The 22,133-nt window shown below is 35.3% G+C and overlaps 1 protein-coding gene across 4 annotated transcripts in view; it reads left to right on the top strand.

Annotated features, from left to right (window-relative positions):
* LRP1B (LDL receptor related protein 1B) overlaps nucleotides 1-22,133 on the top strand; it is a 1,890,044-nt gene that overhangs the window by 1,426,021 nt on the left and 441,890 nt on the right. For all 4 annotated transcript variants that reach the window (XM_058715412.1, XM_058715410.1, XM_058715409.1 and 1 more), the window contains exons 38-41: nucleotides 2,528-2,654; nucleotides 2,791-2,942; nucleotides 3,239-3,363; nucleotides 4,919-5,290. In XM_058715412.1, the coding sequence (XP_058571395.1) occupies nucleotides 2,528-2,654; nucleotides 2,791-2,942; nucleotides 3,239-3,363; nucleotides 4,919-5,290 (776 nt within the window). The remainder of the gene's footprint in view (nucleotides 1-2,527; nucleotides 2,655-2,790; nucleotides 2,943-3,238; nucleotides 3,364-4,918; nucleotides 5,291-22,133) is intronic.

Consider the following 22,133-nt stretch of genomic DNA (forward strand, 5'->3'; position numbering starts at 1 on the left):
TTATTCTAATTCCTTATACCTAAGGAAAAGTAGCATTTTATATGAGATTATTATATTATTGTATTATATTTATATTTTGTGAGACAACATAGAGAATACACCACAGGCCTGGGTTAGTAAAGCCTGAGTGAAGTTCCTGGCTTTGACCCTTTCTTACCAGCTGTGTGACTGGATCATTGACTTCCTGAGTCACAGTTTCCATAGCTGTGAGAAGCAGAGCTAAGTTTGTTAAATGAGTTGATTTGCTCTGTTCACTCAAAATATTTTTATTTATTTTTTAAAATAATATTTGTATTATTCATTTAGTACATCTGAAAGCAGATTACTATTAAATAAAAGGGATATTGTACATATTTCCTTTCATATTTAAACTCTGGAGTATGTTAGGGGTGCCTGGGTGGCTCGGTCTGGTGAGCTTCTCCACTTCGGCTCCCATGATCTCATGGTTCATGAGCTGGTGCCCAATGTCAGGCTCTGTGCTGACAGCTCAGAGCCTGGAGCCTACTTTGGAGTCTGTGTCTCCCTCTCTCTCTGCCCCTCCCCTGCTCACATTCTGTCTCTCTCTGTCTCTCAAAAATAAATAAACATTAAAAAATAAATTAAGGGGCGCCTGGATGGCGCAGTCGGTTAAGCGTCCGACTTCAGCCAGGTCACGATCTCGCGGTCCGTGAGTTCGAGCCCCGCGTCGGGCTCTGGGCTGATGGCTCGGAGCCTGGGGCCTGTTTCCAATTCTGTGTCTCCCTCTCTCTCTGCCCCTCCCCCGTTCATGCTCTGTCTCTCTCTGTCCCAAAAATAAATAAAAAACGTTGAAAAAAAAAATTAAAAAAAAAATAAATTAAAAAAATAAACTGGAGTATGTTAAAATAGATGACAACAATCAGACTGAATAAGCACCTGTCTGTCTTGGCTCCCAAAATGCCTCCTTCACAGTGATTGCCCCCTGCCATTTTGACACAGTGATTGATTAGTCATTTTAGGAGCATTATTAAAAATTTTTCCTTAAAAAGTTAAATGGAGCAACAAATTTGGCCTCCCAGTTATTTTATTTTTTAATACAATGAGAATCTCCATTAAAGTTTAAAAATCTGAACTTTAATGAAAACATAGATTTTTTTTATGGCTATTTCAACCTATAGCTAACCAATAAAATGCTAGTTGGATTTCTTGTACGAAGTTTTCCCTTTCTAATTTATAGACCATATAAATATGAATGAAAGCTTCTTCAGGATTAATATACTTGGAATTCTAGCCACACCTTCTTTTTCATCTGGTGGTGAAAGTCCAGCACATTTATTTTATACAGCATTTCCATGAAAAAAATCAACTTTTAAAATAAATCAAAACAATATGCGTAAAGGGAATACATATATTTTTATGTAGTTTAAGTATCTTTTTATGGATAAATAATATATTTGAGTGGATACAAAATATGAATGTACATCTTTGATTTTTCTATATGCAACCTCATTTTCTCATGTATGATCACTCATATATACGTATTCAAATATGCACAAAATACACATTCATTGTTGCTTGGATGAATCAATGATTGCCATATTTTTCTAAATTCTAATCACTGCTGTTTCCTGACAGCTAAATAAAAACTTCAGTGGACATAATTTCAAAAGAATGGATCCTGTTTATCTGAAAGCATGGATTTTGTATTGTAATATAAATATTATGTATGCTGAATGAATGAGCAAAAGAAAGCATGAATAATATGCCTTCTGTTTTTCTACATTTAGTTTTTTGACATGTTTAATTTCAGCATACTCTGGATTTTCTTTCTGTATTTCATTTTCTTCCATGTTCCATTTTGTGTTACGTGATTACTATAATAGGAATATCTGCTTTTGTATGAATCTATGTTTTATGATTGCTTCACAAGATAACTTACAAAATTCAAATTAGAATGGTTACATTTATCAGTCTAATTGGACAGAACTGAAATTATAGTGCATTCACATATATATTAATAAATATTTATCTCCCACTAATTTTTATTTTAAATCTTTTCTAATTTCCTAGTGCTGTTGGTATAATAGTAGATGAAAATGAGAAAATATCCCAGTCCTCATTGAGCTTATTGTCCAATGAGGGCAAAAAAACATTAATAAAAATAACACTGTAAAGAAATATAAGAACTATAACACTGTAAATTTCACTCTAATCCATGCAGAGTATAGGGTAAAATAATCAGAACACAGAAGAATTTTTGAGGGAAATGATGTTTGCAATGGGAACAAGAGCAAATTAGGCAAACAGGTTGGAGAAGAGCATTTTAGACAGGGAGTAGCCTATGCAAAGTATTTTGGAGGAATTTTGAATCCATCCTTGTGATTTCTATGAATCGTTAAATATTTTTTAAAATAAAAAAATTCTTTTTCACAAATATAAACACATGGATGTTGATTTCTAAAATGTATTATTTTTGTTCTATTGGTATGAATGTCACTGCTTTATTGTTAATAATATGGGTTTTTTTGTATTTATCTGCATATGCTATAAAGCAAAAATTTCATTTCAGCTATTTGTTCTGGACTGAATGGGGACAGATGCCCTGCATTGGAAAAGCTCGCTTAGATGGCTCAGAGAAGGTTATCCTTGTAAGCATGGGAATAACATGGCCAAATGGTATCTCCATTGACTATGAGGTGTGTTGGATTTCTTAAGTATTTAAAGCGCATTAACTGCCAACTTGCATTAATCTACTCTTAGTGTTCTCTTATTTTTTTAATAAACCACTTAATCCAAAACAGCTTGTAACATTACTTTTCAATCGATCTTTAGGAAAACAAATTGTACTGGTGTGATGCTCGTACAGACAAAATAGAAAGAATTGACCTTGAGACTGGAGGGAATCGTGAGATGGTGCTGTCAGGGAGCAATGTGGATATGTTTTCAGTTGCGGTCTTTGGGGCTTACATCTACTGGTCTGACAGGTAATTTATTTTTTCATAAGTATTTGAGTCTCAAAATGTTATTTCAGTGCCAGTTGCTTTACCCTTGTAGGATTAGCCATTCCCTAGCAAGGGCACAAAAAGGATCTCACAAAGCCATGTGATTTCCACAGAAAGTCAGGCACTCTTGCTATTCCAGGCTCAAGCGTTTCAATGTCACAGACTAAAGTTGGTTTCTTTCCCCTTCTGCTTGGCCATCTGTTATCTTCAGTTTAAATAACTGGCTTGATGTGAATTACTTAAAGATTGTTGATCACGTATGTCCAACTTTTTGTCAGAGCACATGCCAACGGGTCCATCAGAAGAGGCCACAAGAATGATGCCACAGAAACCGTAACCATGAGAACAGGTCTTGGAGTCAACCTGAAGGAAGTTAAAATCTTTAACCGAGTAAGAGAGAAAGGTCAGCATTCTTATAAAATAAATATATCTTACATTATTTCTCTCCTTTTTAAAAAATATTGATCAAAGTTAGAGATTCTTATATGAATCCAAAACCTCAAAACTGTATTTTTTAACATCTAATTTCCTATAAAAATCATACAGTAGTCTAATGAAATGAATACACAATAGTTCATACATAGATAGTTTTGCCTTAGACAGTGTATTTATATGGACACGTTATATGCCTGGCATGCCTTCAGTATAGGTTTGGGCTAAGTAATGTAGAAAATCTTGATAAATATACATACTCGACAAAAAAATACAAAGCACAATTAGGATGTTAGAGAGTAAAAGTTGCCAAAGCCACGTATTTTGGGTTATGTTTTAATATATAAAGTGATATGGCTTCAGAAGTTTGCTATTGGTATGAAATTTTTCTGAAGTCCTCAATCCCTTAAAATGTGTGTTTTGAAACTGATACAAATGTGGTTTGGATTTTTTTTTTTAATTTACCTCAATTAAGTGTCCATTTTATGTCATTAAGTATCCATATTAATGTCCATTAAAATAAATTGTAATTAATTTTCTTGACATCAAAGGAATGTATAATAATTTTATAGTTGATGATGGATTCATGGAAGAAAATCAGCCATATGGAGCAATCTTGATAGTATATTACATCTTCACTCAAAACTGAAGTAAAAACTTATACTTAATATACTTAGGAGGTTAGGTACATTGGCACTGTAAATTTCTTTGATAGCTTTCATATTTCATAGACACAGATTTTAAAGCAGTGCACTGTTTGTTGGGGAACTCAGTTCATGTTTTGAGAAAATTGTTATTTGTGCCAAAGATTACAGTACATGAAAACTATTGCAATCTCAGCATCAAGTTTCAAAAAAGAGACATACACTTAATTGGCTGATTACAAGAAAAATGTAATGCTTTTATTTAGATGATAATTAGAGCAGAAGAATGCAGTCTTTTAAATAAGAAATCCAAGATTTAAACTGGTGTGGAAAAAGTCAGTATTTTATAGTATTTGACTTTTTTACTGACCAGTATTAAGAATAATAATAATAAAAAATAACAGACTATTCAACATTATTTTTAAAAATATTTCTGTAAGAGGGCTGCCTGAGTGGCACAGTCAGTTAAGCGACTCTTTTTGTTTTTTTTAAATGTTTATTTATTTTTGAGAGAGAGAGTGACACAGAGTGTGAGCAGGGAAAGGGCAGAGAGAGAGGGAGACAGAATCTAAAGCAGGTTTCAGGCTCTGAGATGTCAGCACAGAGCCTGATGCAGGGCTGGAAGCATGAACCATGAGGCCATGACCTGAGCCAAAGTCGGACACTTAACTGACTGAGCCACCCAGGCACCCCTAAGTGACTCTAGTTATTAGCTCGGGTCTTGATTTCAGGATCCTGAGTTAAAGCCCTCCACTGGGCTCCATGCAGTGCATGAAGCTTACTTTAAACATTTTTTTTCTGAAAGAAAAATCATTTGAAAACAAAATAAAAAACCAAACATATATGTTTGTATATGTGTGTGTCTTTTTTTTTCCTATTTAGGGACCAATGTTTGTGATAAGGACAATGGTGGATGCCAGCAACTTTGTCTTTATCGAGGAAATTCTCGGAGAACTTGCACTTGTGCCCATGGATATTTAGCAGAGGATGGAGTTACTTGCCTAAGGCATGAAGGCTATTTGCTATATTCAGGGAGAACAATATTAAAAAGTATACATCTTTCTGATGAAACCAATTTAAATTCACCAATAAGGCCATATGAAAATCCACATTATTTTAAGAATGTCATAGCCTTGGCTTTTGACTATAATCAAAGAAGAAAAGGTACCAACCGAATCTTTTACAGCGATGCACACTTTGGAAATATACAGCTTATTAAAGATAACTGGGAAGACAGACAAGTAATCGTTGAAAGTAAGTACAATATTTTTTTAAATACTTTGGTGAAAATGAGTATCATTTGCATTAGTAGAGAAATTAGAATGGTAATTGTATGTAGTAATTACATTTTTTTGAGTTTATATTCAAGAATAATGCACCTATGTTATCTGATCTGCTGAAAGTCAAAGAAGCAATTAACCGTTAGCATGTACAGTATGTATATTATGATTATTAGTTTCTAATCATGGAACTTTCAATATAATCCTTGACAGTGTCTTTTTGTAAGTATATCAAAATTCATGGAATTTTTTTTTTTAGTATAAAACTATACTAATTTTATTTTCTTCTTCTAGGTGAAATTATATCTTTAGGAATATCTGCCTAATTTTATTCAGTGAATTGTATTTTCTCAAACAAATATCAGAAATTATTATTTGTGTGTGTGTGTGTGTGTGTGTGTAGTAGTGTTGAGAAAATGTTAGTAAATAAATACTATTTTAAAATATTTTTATATTTTAAGTGACATATTCATTGAAGCAAAATATTGTTATTCATGTAGTTTATTGTTTTATATTCGTATTGTTTATTCATATAGTTATTCATATTGTTTAGAGAAACATCTTTCCTCCCATCCAACTTTCAACAAGGATGATCTTCACATTCCTGAGATAATCTCTTGCTTTTCTCTCTGTGTGATTTTCATATATCCCTCACTTTTCCAATTTCATTATACTTGAAGACAATCCTTTTCATTACTTTCTAAATTGTAAAATAATGCATAAATTAATTGTATTCAAGTAAAATAGATTTAAAAACTAAATTTCTGCCTTATCACTGCAACATCAATTCCATTTACTTACCCATAACAGCAGTCATGTCTTCAGAACTTTTTTCATGTAATGTGTATCTCATTTGTAATTACAAAATTGAATGATACTATATGCATTATTCAGATTTTTTATATATGTACCTTGAAAAGTTTTTATTTCCTATTTAAGACTCTAATTCTTTTGAAAGCCTGTGCCTATTTTGCACTAAATATAAACTAATCATTGTGTTCTGATAAACATTTATTTCTGGTATTTCATCATTACCTACAATCTCAAAATGAACATTTGTGCATATAAATATTTTTATTCACACATGTGAGTATTTCTTTAGCATAGAATCCTAGAAATAGAATTGCAGAATCAATCAGTATTTATTTTAATTTTTAGCTGGTCAAATTCCTGCCAAAAAGACCATACCAGTTTCTATTTTCATCAAATGTATATGAAAAGGCTTATTGTCTCACACTTTTTTCAACAATAATTTCATAATTTTTATTAATTTATGACTATCTAATTTGTAAGAAAAGTCAACTTATATTAATATACCTGATAGCTAGTGAAATATAACATCTACTGCATGTTTACTCATTTAAATGTAAGTATAAATATGGTCAAACTTATACATTGCCACACAATGCAATGCCTAATATTCTGCTAGGCCAGTATTTGTTTATTCAAATCTTACTCAGATTTTCCAAATTAGTTCAAAAATATACTTGTATAAATATATATTATCATTTCTTTATTGTCTAGGTTACTACACTTATTGATGATTTCATACCAGTTGTAAATTACAGAACGTGCCAATATGCCATTTTGGGGTGTATGTGTATGTGTGTGTGTGTGTGTTTGAAAAAGAGAGAGATGGAGGGAGATAATGCAACTGTAACAATATTGATCATAAAGTACAGACATATTTGAAATTTATCAACTCAGTATATGTATAAGAAGTTTAGATTATACTACTACTCTAGTCCTCCATTTCTTCTAGACTGATACAGTTCAGAGTTGAAAGTGCTTGCATTGTATCCACAATATATTAATTAACTTATTAATTCATTTTCTATGCTTCAGAATTTTTGTCAGGTATTCTGGTTATAAAGTTGAATACCAGCCCATAGGCCTTTAGAACCCACAGTTTCAGAAGAGACTGCAAATAAACATTGAAATTCAGTAGAAGCCACAAGATACTAAAAGACTAGAGAATTAAAAAAAAAAGCAGAAACAAAAAAAAAAACCAAACTGTTTGGGGAAGACTATAAGACGCCACTGACCTGAGTTGAGGAAACTTAAAAGATCAATAGAAATCTATTAGTAGACTGGGGCAGGTAGAGGAGGAGAGGAAGAAAAAAGAATAATTCTAGACCTGTGGTCCTCAAGTGTGGTTTTCTGGGGACTCCTGATAGGTGTTTAAGGAGTCTAAGAGATCAATAGTATTTTCATAATAATACTAGATAATTGCCTTTCCACAGAATTGACCTTTGCATTGATGGTGTGAAAGCAGTGGTGGCCAAACTGCTGACAACTTAGTGCTAATCAAAGCAATGGCACTAAACTGTATTAGTAGTCATTGTATTTTTCAATGCTGCTTAATAGCAGAGAAAAAAAAAAGCCTGTTTCACTTAAGAACATCCTTAAAGAGAATAAAACATTTTTTATTTTATTAAATCCTGATCCTACAGTACACATCTCTTTATTAGTCTATGTGATGCAATACACATAGGTCACTTTTGCTGCATTCTGAACTTCATTGGTTGCCTAAAGGAAACCAATCATTTGTGTGATTATTTGGGTTCATGCTTCTTTTAAGGAACACCATGCTTTACTTGAAAGAGTGAGGAACATATAGTCTATGGTTATTCAAACCTTGGTTGTTTAGCAGACATTTTCTAAAGAACGAATACAATGAGTCTGTCACTACAAGGAAAATGACTTCCAGTATCTGCTGCAAATAATAGAAATCAAGCTTTCATGTAAAAGTTACAATTCCGGAGGATTTGTATCGAGTACAGTAAGCTTGATGACTTCCCAGTGCTTAAAGGCTTTTCTGATGATATGGGTGTTGGTATTATTGAGCTAATTTTTTGCACAATGAAATGTGTCAACAGATATGCTTAACTTAGGGAACCAATATTTTTCAAATGACATGATAAAAAAGTCATGAATGGGTAAATGATCCATTCAAAGTGTAGGATGGACCAATGGATTTTAATATGATAGAGTATGAAAAGTTCACCAGTATGGTTTCTGATTCCACACTGAAGCTAAGCTTTAAGTAACTACCACTTGTTATGTGTTAGTAGAGTGTGAAAGAATATCCAGAATTATCTGAAAAGGCTACTAAAACACCTTTCTCTTCCAACTTCATAGCTGTGTGAGGCTGGATTTCCTTCACATACTTCAACTAAAACAACCTAACGGGAAAAGAAGCCGATGTGTGAACCTAGATGTCTTCTAGTATTCCAGAAACTAAACAGACTTGTAAAATTTTAAAACAGTATTCCGTTCTCATTTAAAACAATACAGGCGTGCCTGGGGTGCTCAGTTGGGTAAACATCTGACTCTTGATTTTGGCTCAGGTCATGATTTCACAGTCATGAGATTGAACCCCACATCGCACTCCACACTGAGCCTAGAGCCTGCTTGGGATGCTTTCTGTCCCTTTCTCTCTGCCTCTCTCTCACACTCTGTTTCTCAAAATAAATAAATAAACCTTAAACAAAATAAATTAAACAATACAGGTATTTTCTTAGAAGGTGTTAGTTATATTAATATGCAGTCAATTTGGGGCGCCTGGGTGGCACAGTCGGTTAAGCGTCCAACTTCAGCCAGGTCACGATCTCGCAGTCCGTGAGTTCGAGCCCCGCGTCAGGCTCTGGGCTGATGGCTCGGAGCCTGGAGCCTGTTTCCAATTCTGTGTCTCCCTCTCTCTCTGCCCCTCCCCCGTTCATGCTCTGTCTCTCTCTGTCCCAAAAATAAATTAAAAAACGTTGAAAAAAAAAAAAAACAGACCAAAAACATAGGGGAGAAATTGGCTTTAAAAAAAAAAAAAAATATGCAGTCAATTCATTTGTGTTTTACAAGATGAATTGAAATTTACAAGTTAAATTTTACAAATTTACAAATTACAAGAGGTTAATATATATTTAAAACAAAATTTTTAGTTTAAATTTCTAATATGGTAAATAAATATGATGCAAATCACATAAAATTTCTTTCAAGTCCTCAATTTTTAAGATAGTAAAAGTTTTCAGAATGAGAAGTTTCCAAACTACTCTTCTAGAATAAGCGTTCAGAAATTTTTTATTTTTTTAAAAGGTTATTTATTTATTTTGAGAGAGAGAGAGAGCTAGCTGGGGAGAGGCAGAGAGAGGAGAAAGAGCGAATCCCAAGCTGGCTCCTTGCTGACAGCATGGAGCCTGATGTGGGGCTTGAAATCATGAATTGTGAAATCATGACCTGAGCCGATACCTAGAGTCAGATGCTTAACTGACTGAGCAACCCAGGAACCTCCAAGCTCAGAAAATCTTTAGTACAAAGACAGGGTAGACAAGGAATCACATATCATTTAGTGTGATTAGAATGTGGATTATCTGGCACAAATTGGTGTGAGATGAAGATAAAGTCCTAGGGAGGGTGCCAATAATGAAAGATTTGATCTGCCAATATAAGGAGCATTAAAAAAAGTTTAGGGGTGCCAGGTCAGTCAGTTAAGCATCCGACTTCAGCTTAGGTCAGGATGTCACAGTTGGTGAGTTTGAGACCCGCATCGGCTCTCTGCTGATGGAGCCTGGAGCCTGCTTTGGATTCTGTGTCTTCAGCTTTCTCTGCCCCTCCCCAGCTTGTGCTGTCTTTCTTCCAAAAATAAACATTAAAAAAATAAATATATAAAAATACAAATAAATTTTAAAAAGTTTATTGAGATATAATTTATACACCACACAATTCACCCATTAAAAGTACACAACTGAATCGTTTTTGGTGTATTACATTACATTTTTAATTTTTTTAAATTAGGTAATATATATTATGCATAATATATAATACATATATAATAAAACTTGCCATTTCAACTATTTTTAATTGTACAATTCAGTGAAATTAGATTCTTAATAGTGTACAATCATCATGACCATTTCCAAAATTTTTTTATCACTTCAAATAAAATTCTGTTTAAAAGTTACTCTCCATTCCTTTTCCCCATAGCCCCTGGTAACTTTTGATCTGCTTTCTTTCTTTATAAATCTGCCTATTTTAGGTATTTCATGTTAGTGTAATGACACAATATTTTACCTTATGTATGTGGCTTATGTCACTTAGTATAATGTTTTCAAGGTTCATTCATGTTGCAGCATGAATCAAATTCATTCCTCTTTTTGTGCCTGAATAATCTTTTATTGTATATATACACCACATTTTGTTTATCCTTTCATTTCGTTTGCAGACACTTGGTTTCTTTCTACTTTTTGACTATTGTAGAAATGCTGCAATGAACACTGATGTACTAATATCCAAGATAAGTAGTTTTGGTTTTATTAGTAGATGAAGGGAAAACATTTGTGTTATAAGGTATACATACACTAGGCTTTTGTTTTATGATATAAGTCTGGCTGTGCTATGTTCAGTAAAGTTCAATGGTCATGTCTGAAGGCTAAGATGACTTAGGAGTATAGATCCTTTTAGAACAGTGGTAAATGAAACTGAAAGCATATTAAAGTGTACATCCAACCAAACCATTCTAATCCTGCCTCCTAAAATCAAAGAAATTAAAACCAGTAGCATTTTCGTGGCTGAAAGTGTTAAATCCTGCCTCCTAAAATCAAAGCAATTAAAACCGTTAGCATTTTCGTGGCTGAAAGTGTTAATGCTCATGGAGGAAGTGAAATATAATAGCTGGGAGTTGGAAATCAGTCAAGTTGGGATTCAGATCCCGCTTTGCTGTTTAGTTACTATGTGATACTGTCAGTTTCCTCACCTCCAAAATGGGAAACCAAATCATAGTTTTTTTTGTGTGTGGAGGTTTTATAAGAAAGGGTATGCACAAAACTTACAATCAAGCCTAATTTTATTTAAAACTTTGTGTTACTGTATTTGTGATACATTTGTGGATTATTTAAGATAATTATCCTATAAATTATTTTTAGAATACGTGTTAGAGTTGTTAAACAATCAGAAATAATTATAATAATTACAGATATGAAGTAGTGTATTAAGGTCAGACTAGAATTTAAAAATTAAGATTAGTTTACGTGGATAATTCACATAAACTTCTCTAAATACTCTCCCTACACCACCCCATCCCCACTAAGAAGTTGCTAATTTGTTTAACCATTGCAATCCTCTCTTAAAGTTTTGTAGGAGAATTTATAGTTTGATTTGCCAGACTGGAAAATAAAAACAACAAACAAAGCAAAACAATTCCCTCCCCCAAAAGAGTTACTGGTACACAAGTATATACAAATGAGATGCAAAGTTCATTTTTGTCTTGGTATTGCATTTTAATAATTCTGGAATAATGCATTTCGTCTTGTTACATCTTTTACCACATATAAAAAGAAAAAAAAAATTAATGGCAACATGATGAAGTATTTAAAGATATCAAAAGCAGTGATAGGTCTGCAGCTGCTGTGAAGGGCTGCTGGGCTGAGGCTGCTGATCCTTCTCAATTGCTTTCCTTCTCTGTGTGGGGTGAGCAGGTGTCGGGGCCCTGGCCCAGCCCTGTTGTGGGTAGGCTACTGTGAGAAGTGCAGGATCTATAGCACTCCTGGCATGTTCACTTCTCTAGTCTGTCTGCTGGGTGGGCATCGCCCGGACACGGAGCCAGGACCATTACAGCTTGACTGCTGAGCAGAACGGGTGTGGCTGGAGCACCTGCGTGTCCTAGTTGTAGTTCAGGGTGCTCACCCTGCCCTTGCATCTTGTCTCCTTAGCTAAAGGGCTCAAGAATTGCATCCCTCCCAGTTGTGGTTTGGTGTCTCCATGGGGTTAATTGCCATGCAAACTTGCCCACACTGGTTACAGCACTGGGTAGACAGAGCATTCCTTCTGGTGCTAGCAGGCTAGAGGTAGAGCACCAAAAATAGTGCCTGTCGACTCTGTCAACAGCAAGTTATGATGAAATTTCAAAAGTGGAATCTTTCAGGGCTTTTGTCCCTGGAGAAAGTCCCTACAGTTTCCTCTGTCTCCAGCAGCGACTTTAAATTAGTAAGTGGGTCTCTCTCACTTATGGTCTAGGCAATTTTCAGTCTGTTTTGCCCAGATTCTCGGGGTGAGTGGCTTTTCTTGCAACTCCTTTAAGAGTCAGATCTCCCTCTCCTGTAATTCTGTGATTCTACTCATCTTAATCCTCATTGATTTTTAAAACCAGACATTTTAGGGGCTTATCTTTCTGGTGATAGCCCCCAGGGTCAGAGTTCCCGATGAAGGACATAATTTATTCACTCCTTGGGGAAGTGTTCTGTATTTTGGACATCATCACTGTGATTGGGAAGTCACCTCACTGCTGGGTTAGGGTCCCAGAGGACGTGGTTTGTCTGCCACTCTTACTCTTCTCAATGCATCTTGTGTGTGTGTGTGTGTGTGTGTGTGTGTGTGTGTAGGTGCTATTCATCTAGTTCTCAGGTCCTTTTCAGAGAAAAATGATTTCATAACTAGCTGTAATTTTGTTGTGTCCTGGGAGGAGGTGAGTTCAGGGTTTTCCTACAATACCATCCCGAACCCTCTTCCTTCTTCCTTCTTAATGCTTATATTATATTATGTATGTGTGTGTGTATATATATATATATAGTATATATACTATATATATATATAGTATATATATATAGTTTTTTTCAAGACTACTGGTGGTAATATGCCTTGCTTTTAAACTATATTTTATTGGAAATATATTTTTCCTTTATTTTTTAAAAAATTTTTTAAATGTTTATTTATTTTGGGGGTGGGGGGCGTGAACATGAGCAGGGGAGGGGTAGAGAGCAAAGGAGACACAGAAACCAAAGCAAGCTCCAGGCTCTGAGCTGTCAGCACAGAGCCTGATGTGGGGCTCGAACCCACGAACTGTGTGATCATGACCTGAGCTGAAGTCGACACTTAACCTACTGAGCCACCCAGGTGCCCCTTTTTTATTTCTTTTAAATGAGCTAGTTCCATATCCTTTTATGAGTGCCTAAACATTCATTTGATTATGTTAATTTTTCTTTTTTGTTTTAAATGCTTATATATTTATTTTGAGAGAGAGAGAGAGAGAGAGAGAGAGAGAGAGAGAGTGTAGGAGCAGGGATGGGGGATCAAGGGAGAGAGAGAGTCCCAAGCAGGCTCCATACTCAGCCTGGAGCCTGACACTGGGCTCAGTCTCATGACTGTGAGATCACTACCTGAGCTGATAGCAAGAGTTGAATGCTCAACCAAGTGACCCACCCAGGTGCCCCATTTTATGTTAATTTTTCTATTTGCAATTTCAAAGGCTAAAAAAACTGTCAGCTGTTAAAATGTATTTATTTTTTATTTGCTTGGAATATATCATATAAAAATTCATTCTAAAAATGTGGGGATCTTAGCTACTCAATTTTTTCAGATTTTATAAAATAAATACTTTCAGTCATATTTATTAGCTTGCAGCAATTTTCAGATTACCTATTAAGATAATTGCAAATGTTGGAAAGACATAAAGGATCATTGTTTTATTGTACATTGAAATTACAAAGGTTAAGAAACAGGTAAGAATGAAGGATGAATGTTCTGTGTAGGGAGTCAGCAAGTGCTGAGGCAAGGGATAATTGTTATGCTCCAATGAAGACAGAGAATAACATGATTGATTACAGAGAGCAAAATCTAGAGTTAATCATGATTAGTGCAGAGAAGAAGAGAACATGGGATTTCCTCCTCATTAAGTTGCAGGATGTAAATTGGTGCTCAGTATGGCTTCCATGAATTCATAATTTCTTAAAATATTAGAGTCTCTCCAAGAAGATGGCCTATGTCAGGTTGGGGAGGAAACAATTTTTACTATATCCTCTTGGGATTTTGTCAGTGAAATGTGAATTCAACTCATAGAAAACAGCTTATCACGAAAAAAAGAAGGCATAAAAATTTTTATGTAATGTTAATTTTTATGAGTACATGGAGGACTTCACAGAAAAGAAGTAAAGACCCAAAGAAACAGAGTCAGGGGTTTATATACCATTTTAATAAAGGGTGATCAATTGCAGAGATGTAGCTAAATGACAACAACAAAAAACAACCACAAAAAAAAGGAATCTGGGCTTCTAGGGAAAGTAAATTGTGGGAGGATAAATATATGGGGGAAACTAATGGAAGATAATGGTTTTTTAGTAAGATGTTGTTTATGTTGACTCATTTCAGTGCTATCTCCAACTCCTGTGATAATAATAGTTCTTCCTGCCCTAGAATCATGGAGGGGATACCTTCATGAAGGAAAATGTATGTCCTGTTATTAAGTAGATAGGGGGAGGGTAGCAAGCTTTTCCTGTATCTACTGTTTCTCAGTTGCCTTCAGCTCACAATAATCCTTATGTGATAGTAGTATAATTTGGGGCGGCATATTCTGATCCCCTTCATAGGCATAATGGTCCTAAATGTCTTTTACCCTACAATATTGATCAAGACCAGATCCCTATAGGGCACTGGCATATCTGAATAAGAGACATCGGAACCACAGGTAGAAGCTCCTTAACATGAGGAGCAGAAAAATTCATGAGGAACATTATGTTAGAGACAGAAAAATTCTGAGTCATGTGTAGAACGTATCACTGAAGTTCTGTAGGGTCAATATTATTGTGTGGTCCAGATCTTGGAGGCAGCAAAGGGACAGGGGACCTCAGGAGCACTCAGTTATCAGTATTAGGATTATTCATAGAGTCAGAGCTTCCCAATTTTTCGTGAATGTGTCAGAATAGCTGATGGCAATAGACGGAGTAGAAGGCAATACTAACATTTTTCTGTTGAGAAGTCAGTCTTAATAAAATAGGAAGCTGGAAAGTTTTCTGTAAACATACTCAGGCTCAGGGGACTTCCCTAGTTAGATCGTATTAGTTGGTCTGACAAGGATTCTGTTTGCAGAATTAGAAACATGCTGGATCATGCCAATGTGGAAGAGAGGACCTTTGCTTATTATAAAACTTGAAATTTGAAAGCTATAGTGGGCCCTCAAGCTGTTATAGTTTATGATTTTGATTAGGAATAGAGGGAAAGAATAAGAGGAAACTGGCAAGCTGGTGCATCTGCCGTAGGATATCACACTTAAAAAGATACTAGGTGGACTTGGGAAATAGTGATTCACATATGAATTAACATCCCAATAGAGGATCACTACCAAATGAAGTCTCAGTAGGTGAGTGAGTAGATACTGAGATTAATAATCCTTGATCAGAGGGATCAGGGATAGATGGGTCAGCCAGGTAAGCATCCGACTGTTATCAGGCTCAGCTCATGATCTCACGGCTTGTTGGTTCAAGCCCCCCATCGGGTTCTACACTGATAGTACAGAGCCTGCTTGGGTTTCTCTCTCTCTCCCTCTCTCAAAATAAATAAATAAACTTAAAACATCCTGGATCAAAGTCATTTCTGTATTGAATGTCAGTTTAAACTTAATTACATTTATTTCTTTTTTAATCCCTATTCTAGGAGTAGAGATTGGTGTATATCAATTAGCTTTGATTAATAACAAACCATCCCAGAATTCAGTGTCTTTAAACAACAACTGCTTATTTATCCCACTATTCTATGATTGGCTGATGATTCTTCTGATCTCTGGTCAGCCTCAGATCAGATGGCAGCTGGATGATCTAGGACGGCTTCCCTCATATGTCCGGCAGTTGGCATGCTGTATTCTGGATTTTGGGCCACTAGTCTCTCTGTTATTTAGCAGGCCAGCTTGGGATGGTCTCGTGGTTCTCGGAAATGGCTGGCCTCAACGCACAAATATTTTACAAGCCATATGTACTGATGTCTCATTGGTCAAGGAAAATCACAGCCAAGTCCAGATTCAAAGGATGGGGAAATAGAGTCACACTGATGGGTGGAACTGCAAAGGGGCTACACACATACATGGAGGAGGAGAATTTACAACTTCTGTAATCAGCACAGTTGTGTAAGTGATTATTAGCTTATCTCCAGAACCTCCTGAATAATACAATGAAATTTGGCCTATTTTTTAAAACTCTTTTCTGTTTTATCTGTTATATAATGTTTCTTGACAGCCAATAGTGGACGATGACAATAATATCTGGCTTTATCTAGGAGCTAGAAATCAATATATCTTTTATGGTGAAGAAATAAAATGAGATAGGAAAGGATTATCTATTGAGAAAAAGATAGAACAAAACTATGGGTTAGTGTATTTTATGACACTGAATTGATTTTGTCACTTTCAAGAGTATAAACTTGTTTATATTTAGCTCAAATAATGCTCATTTTTTTATAAGTCCCTTGTGATTAGTTATTATTAAGTCGCTTTAATTGTCCCACATCTCTGTGTAAGCAACGTGACTGAAAAATTTATTTACTTCTTTATTTGTTTGAAATAGAAGAAATATTTGTAGTTTTGACTTGAATGAGAAAGTTGTAAATGGCACCTAGGGAAAAAGAAATCTGTGAGGTAGTGTTAGAAGAGGAATATTTTGGGGCGCCTGGGTAGCTTAGTCAGTTAAGCGTCTAACCTCGGCTCAAGGTCATGATTTCACGGTGTGTGAGTTTGAGCCCCATGTCAGGCTCTATGCTGACAGCTCAGAGCCTGGAGCCTGCTTCTGGAGCCTGGAGGGATTCTGTGTCTCCCTCTGTCTCTGCACCTCCCCACCTCAAAAATAAACATTAAAAAAAAAGAAGAGGCGTTTTTCATAGGAAGCAATAAAAGTATACGTATTAGAACTTTTCTTTCCTCTTGAGAGGTTTATGGTATGAATTCAGCAGATGAAATCAATGTATGGTGAATTATAAGTAACACTTTGAGGGACTGGTTGATGAATTCAAAATTCCTAAGGAAACAATAGAGCACCTGCAGAAATAGGCAAGGTCACAAGTGAATCCAGGGTTCCTCTTGAAAGATGATTATATAATTTGTAGGAATAAAGTTACCTATAATTATTTGAAAGGGAAGATATTTCAATTTCATGTACACATTAAAATGTGCTCCTTTTGTTTCGCTTATAATACAAAAGTAAACAAAATTTACCAGAAATCAAGAAGTATTATTTGCATATTCAGCTTGCCATTCTGATCTTTTTAGTATAGTATATATGGTTAAAAATGTTGAGAGAGAAAATGTTAAAAGAATTTATACTAAAACAAACCATTACGTGGATATAGATTTCTTATGACAGAAATTCAGGTACATATTTTTCTTCATAGGATTTTAAAGCTTTAAAAATGACATAAGACATAAATTCCAAAATTTTTCATTGTTAGCCTTATTTGCAACACCTACGAAAATGCAGTAAATGGCTTAGATTATCACTCTTGCAGAGTAACAGACTCAATAATACTTCATGACATATTCAAATTAATGATGATGCTGCAAACCTCATTAAGTTTAAAAACACTTTTAATGTTTATTTTTTTAAGAGAGACAGAGAGACAGAGTGCGAGTTGGGGAGGGACAGAGAGATTGGGAGAGAGAATCTGAAGCAGGATCCAGGCTCTGAGCTGTCAGCACAGAGCCCAACATGGGGCCTGAACTCACGGACTGCGAGATCATGACCTAAGCCGAAGTTAGATGCTTAACTGACCAGCCATGTAGGCACCCTCTCATTAAATTTTTAAGATTTCTACGAAGTATGGGTACCTAGGTGGCTCAGTCAGTTGGTCATCCGTGTTCAGCTCAGGTCATGATCTCATGGTCCATGAGTTCAAGCCCTGCGTCAGGCTCTGTGCTGACAGCTCAGAGCCTGGAGCCTGCTTCAGATTCTGTGTCTCCCTCTCTCTGCCCCTCCCCCTCTCATACTCTGTCTCTCTCTCACTCTCAAAAGTAAATAAACATTAAAAATTTTTTCAAAAAAAAAGATTTGTACAAAGTAGAATTTTCAACGTATAGTTCTATGTTTTACTGACATGTTGATAAAGCTAAGTGTTAACTAGTATTCTCCTCCAACCAGGTACCATGGTTCCTTTCATTTCCTTAGGCAGTTTACACTCAATGGTCTTTCTTCTTTTTTTGCTTTCCTCTTAGACAATCTTTCTTTACAGCCATGGCATTTTTATGCCTCAATGCATGCCTTAACACACTTAAAAATCTCCCCATAATTTTTGATAACACGTTTTGACCTTGTTCTTTGTTTTCACTTTCCACTATAACTTGACAACAGCCTGGGTCTGATTGCTCCTGGGACATAGTGTTTCTTCTCTTTCTGAACACAATCTGATTACACTACATCCAGCCTATTCTAATGTATCTGTTAACCTGCTTTACTATCTTTATCCGCATTATAATTATTATCCTACATTTCCACTGCACACTTCCATTACTTCTCTATTGACCATTCTCATTTTTTTTTTTCCTAAACCTGGACTAAGAGATAAGTCATGTATTGGTGTCCCTATCACTTTCCTAAACCATCAAATGCTGCTTTCTATGTTTTCGGTTTCTGAATGTAGAAGTGCAGTTCCTGCAGAAACTTTCTCCCTACTCATGGGTATATTTTCCCTTTTAAAGAGCTCAATCATTGTGATGATTCATACTGGTACTCTCATTATTTAATATTACCCTGACTCCAAATTTGCCAGTTTATCTCCTCACTACTAGAAGAGCATGAAAATTCCCCTTAATATTCTTAATGTCAGATTATAATTTAACATACCAAAGTCAGTTCCCAGACTAAAAATGAGAACCTCTCCTATTTTTATTGTTAGTGAAACTATTACTTTTTTAAAACCAGTCAGAATCTAACCTCGCAATTATTAACTATCTCTGTTCCTCTACCCCCTAATCGTTTACATTGAGTATTTTTTCTTAAGCACTGTCTTCATCATAGGCCATGTTTCTATCCTTTTCCTGCCTTGATTTTCTAAAAGTTTCTACGTATCATGCACAAAATGCTTTCATTGAGTTCCTCCTTAAAACGCTGATTGATTCCCTGTTTTCTGCATCTCAAAGTATAATCCATTACCTCCTTTCTAGTTATAATCTCAATCAAGGTGATCCATGTCACCAGAAATCTCTATGTCAAATTTACCCTTTCGTCCAGTCCTGTTCACACCATTTTTTGTCTCATGAATATACCATATTCTTTTTCAAATTCCACATCTTTACTTATGTGGTTACATTACAATGAAAGAGACATTATAGGTTTTCAAATGGTCTTTATTTTGGAGAATCTTTATAATTCAGCTCAAATCCCTCCATACAGTTAAGGAATGCATTTTTTCCCCTAGAACTGCAGCCCACAGTGATTTCCTTCTTTTGAAAAACATTCAGGACTTGCCATGTGTTCTTCACATCCTTATCACCTCCTTAGTTATTATCCTATGGACTTTCCTTTGTTTCATTTTTGTCTATATGATCTCTCCAAAGAAATGTCAAGTGTTCCTAGGAAGGGTCTATTGCATATACTCTTTTCTATACCCTTTATAATCTAAAACAGTACTCATCACTTGGTAGATCATGAAAATAACTAGCTTTATTGTGAATTGGTTATGTGTTAGCCATAAAATTAGGTTGTTAAAGGACTTGTTTGAAAACTTCATTTGCAGAGTAAAAGGAATTCTGTGACTTCAATTGCTTGCCTAGTTGGACTTGAGATTAGCAGAAGGAGGGGGATTAAATTTCTGTGAAGGAGACTTAATTTTCTGTGAAAAAGTGGAAAAGACAGTATAGGATATTGGTTAAAAGCAGAGTTTCTAACGATTCTAGAGCCAGAATATCTAGCTGAATTCAGCCTGGCCCCTCCCTTGCTTTTCACCACTTACAGGCTGCATCCTCAGGAAATTATTTACCTCTCCTTGCCTCATTTTCTCCTTTGAGAAATGGGGATAATGCTAGTAGCAATCTCAGAGGGTTGATGAGATTCAGTGAATTAATATTTCTTGCTTAGAACAGAGCCTAGTATTTAGTCAGCACTCAATTAACATAAACCATTATGAGTGTTTGTTTTCATTTTCCTTAACTGATTCATTTTTTTTTAAAACTTCATTATTATGAGGCACCTGGGTGGCTCAGTCAATTGAGCATCCAATTCTTGATTTCAACTCAGGTCATGATCTCACAGTTCATGGGATAGAGCTTCACATCGGGCTCAGTGCTGAGTGTGGAGCCTACTTGGGATTCTGTCTCCATCTCTCTCTGGCCCTCCCCTGCTCATGCTTTCTCTGTCTCAAAATAAATAAATAAACTTGTAAAAATTTTTTTTTAAAGCTTCATTATTATAAATTAGTAGAATCCAGCCAGCATGCAAAATGGCCACAGTAATAAACAAAGATTTTGAAGTACATAGGTGATTTCTCTCTTCAAAGTTTCAAATACTATGAATAAAGAAATTAGAGGGTCCATAAGAAGAGGACCTCTATGGGTGAAAAGGACAGAGGTCTCCAAAGTTCTTTAATCACCTCACAGTGTTTACTGGGCTTATACACTGGACTCTGGCATGTTCTGGACATTGTCAAAGTTTTTGTCTTGAAATTATATGACAGAAGGTGCTTGTGCTATAGTAATAGAATATGCTTATACGAGTAGCAAAAGTGCTACTTTTGGGGGTGGATATGGAAAAAAATAATAGAAAGTGATATATTCAAGATGACAGAATGAATTCTATTGTTAGAAGCATTTGATTTTCCAAAGATTCAAATACTTCTCTATTTCCCACCCTCTGCAACTTGAATTCTACTGGTAACTTATGTTTGGTTGAGTGCCAAGACAAATCAAACCTGAAAAAAATAGAAAGGAATATTGGCAAATATAAATATGCATCAGATATACAAGAATGACTGTGTTGTGTAATAAAGCATTTTTATAAGTTCCTTTTTGCCTTCTCCCTTTTGAACCTGCAGGATAATGTTGCTTAGAAACCTATATGTGTAAAGTGATGGCTAAGAACAGAATTTATAATTAATCCATGGAAGTCTGAAATGGCAAAACCTTTGTAGGTTTGTAGAGTGTAAAGTTCTGTGTTTTTGCTATATTCACAAAACCCTGGGATTTGCATGGGCTAGACACGGGGTCAGGATTGACAAGGCGGGTCATCTGATGATAACCTTCCTACTTGAGATGACAGAGGTACTTAAGTCTGAAACAGTTGGTATCTGTAAAAGTTCCTGTTAGTTTTGTGGATGAAAAGGGGAAATGAGATTAATTTAATCCACATTTGAAAGACATCAGCAATAACCTTCGTACTCTGCCAGTGTTAAGTAGAGAACAGAGTTCAATGAGAAAATGAACATTTGTTTCAGAATTAATAAAAAAAGAAGCATAATGTCCCAAGAAATTTTTCACCAGAATGGCATGAACCATGTATTTTTACAAATAAGCCAAATTCAATAATTGATTAAAAATCTTTTATATAGTATTAGACACTTATTTATAATTTATGGCGTAAATTCTATAACATTTTCCTCACTCTGTGAATTACCTGCATTGCTATTATTAAATAAACTCACAGCACAAGGGAACAAATTGGAAAGCAGCAAAATTCAGATTGTATTAGCAAATTACATAACACAGTCTATCATTCTGAATAGGAAGTAATGCCAAAGGGGTTATTTAAACTATGGGAAGTATAAAGCAATGCATTAGTTTTCTACATCCTGTAATTCAGGGTTTTCTTTCTATATAGTTTCATATATGAACTGCACAGATTCAGAGATAAGGAAGGATAGATCTCTATTCTGAAATATATATCCAAATTATACCATTCTGTTAGCTTTATTGTCAACTCTGCTAAACAGTCACATGTACTGAGTAGATCATTCTCTCTCTTGCCTCTAGATAAATTTGAATGTGCTTTTCCTTACCTATATTTCACTTGGTTAACTTATGTTCACATTGCAGTTCCAGTTTAACTCTTTCTCAATACCCACATGCCACACACACACACACACACACA

The sequence above is a fragment of the Neofelis nebulosa genome, chromosome 2, assembly GCF_028018385.1.
Source record: "Neofelis nebulosa isolate mNeoNeb1 chromosome 2, mNeoNeb1.pri, whole genome shotgun sequence".
In the NCBI taxonomy this organism is placed as follows: Eukaryota; Metazoa; Chordata; class Mammalia; order Carnivora; family Felidae; genus Neofelis; species Neofelis nebulosa.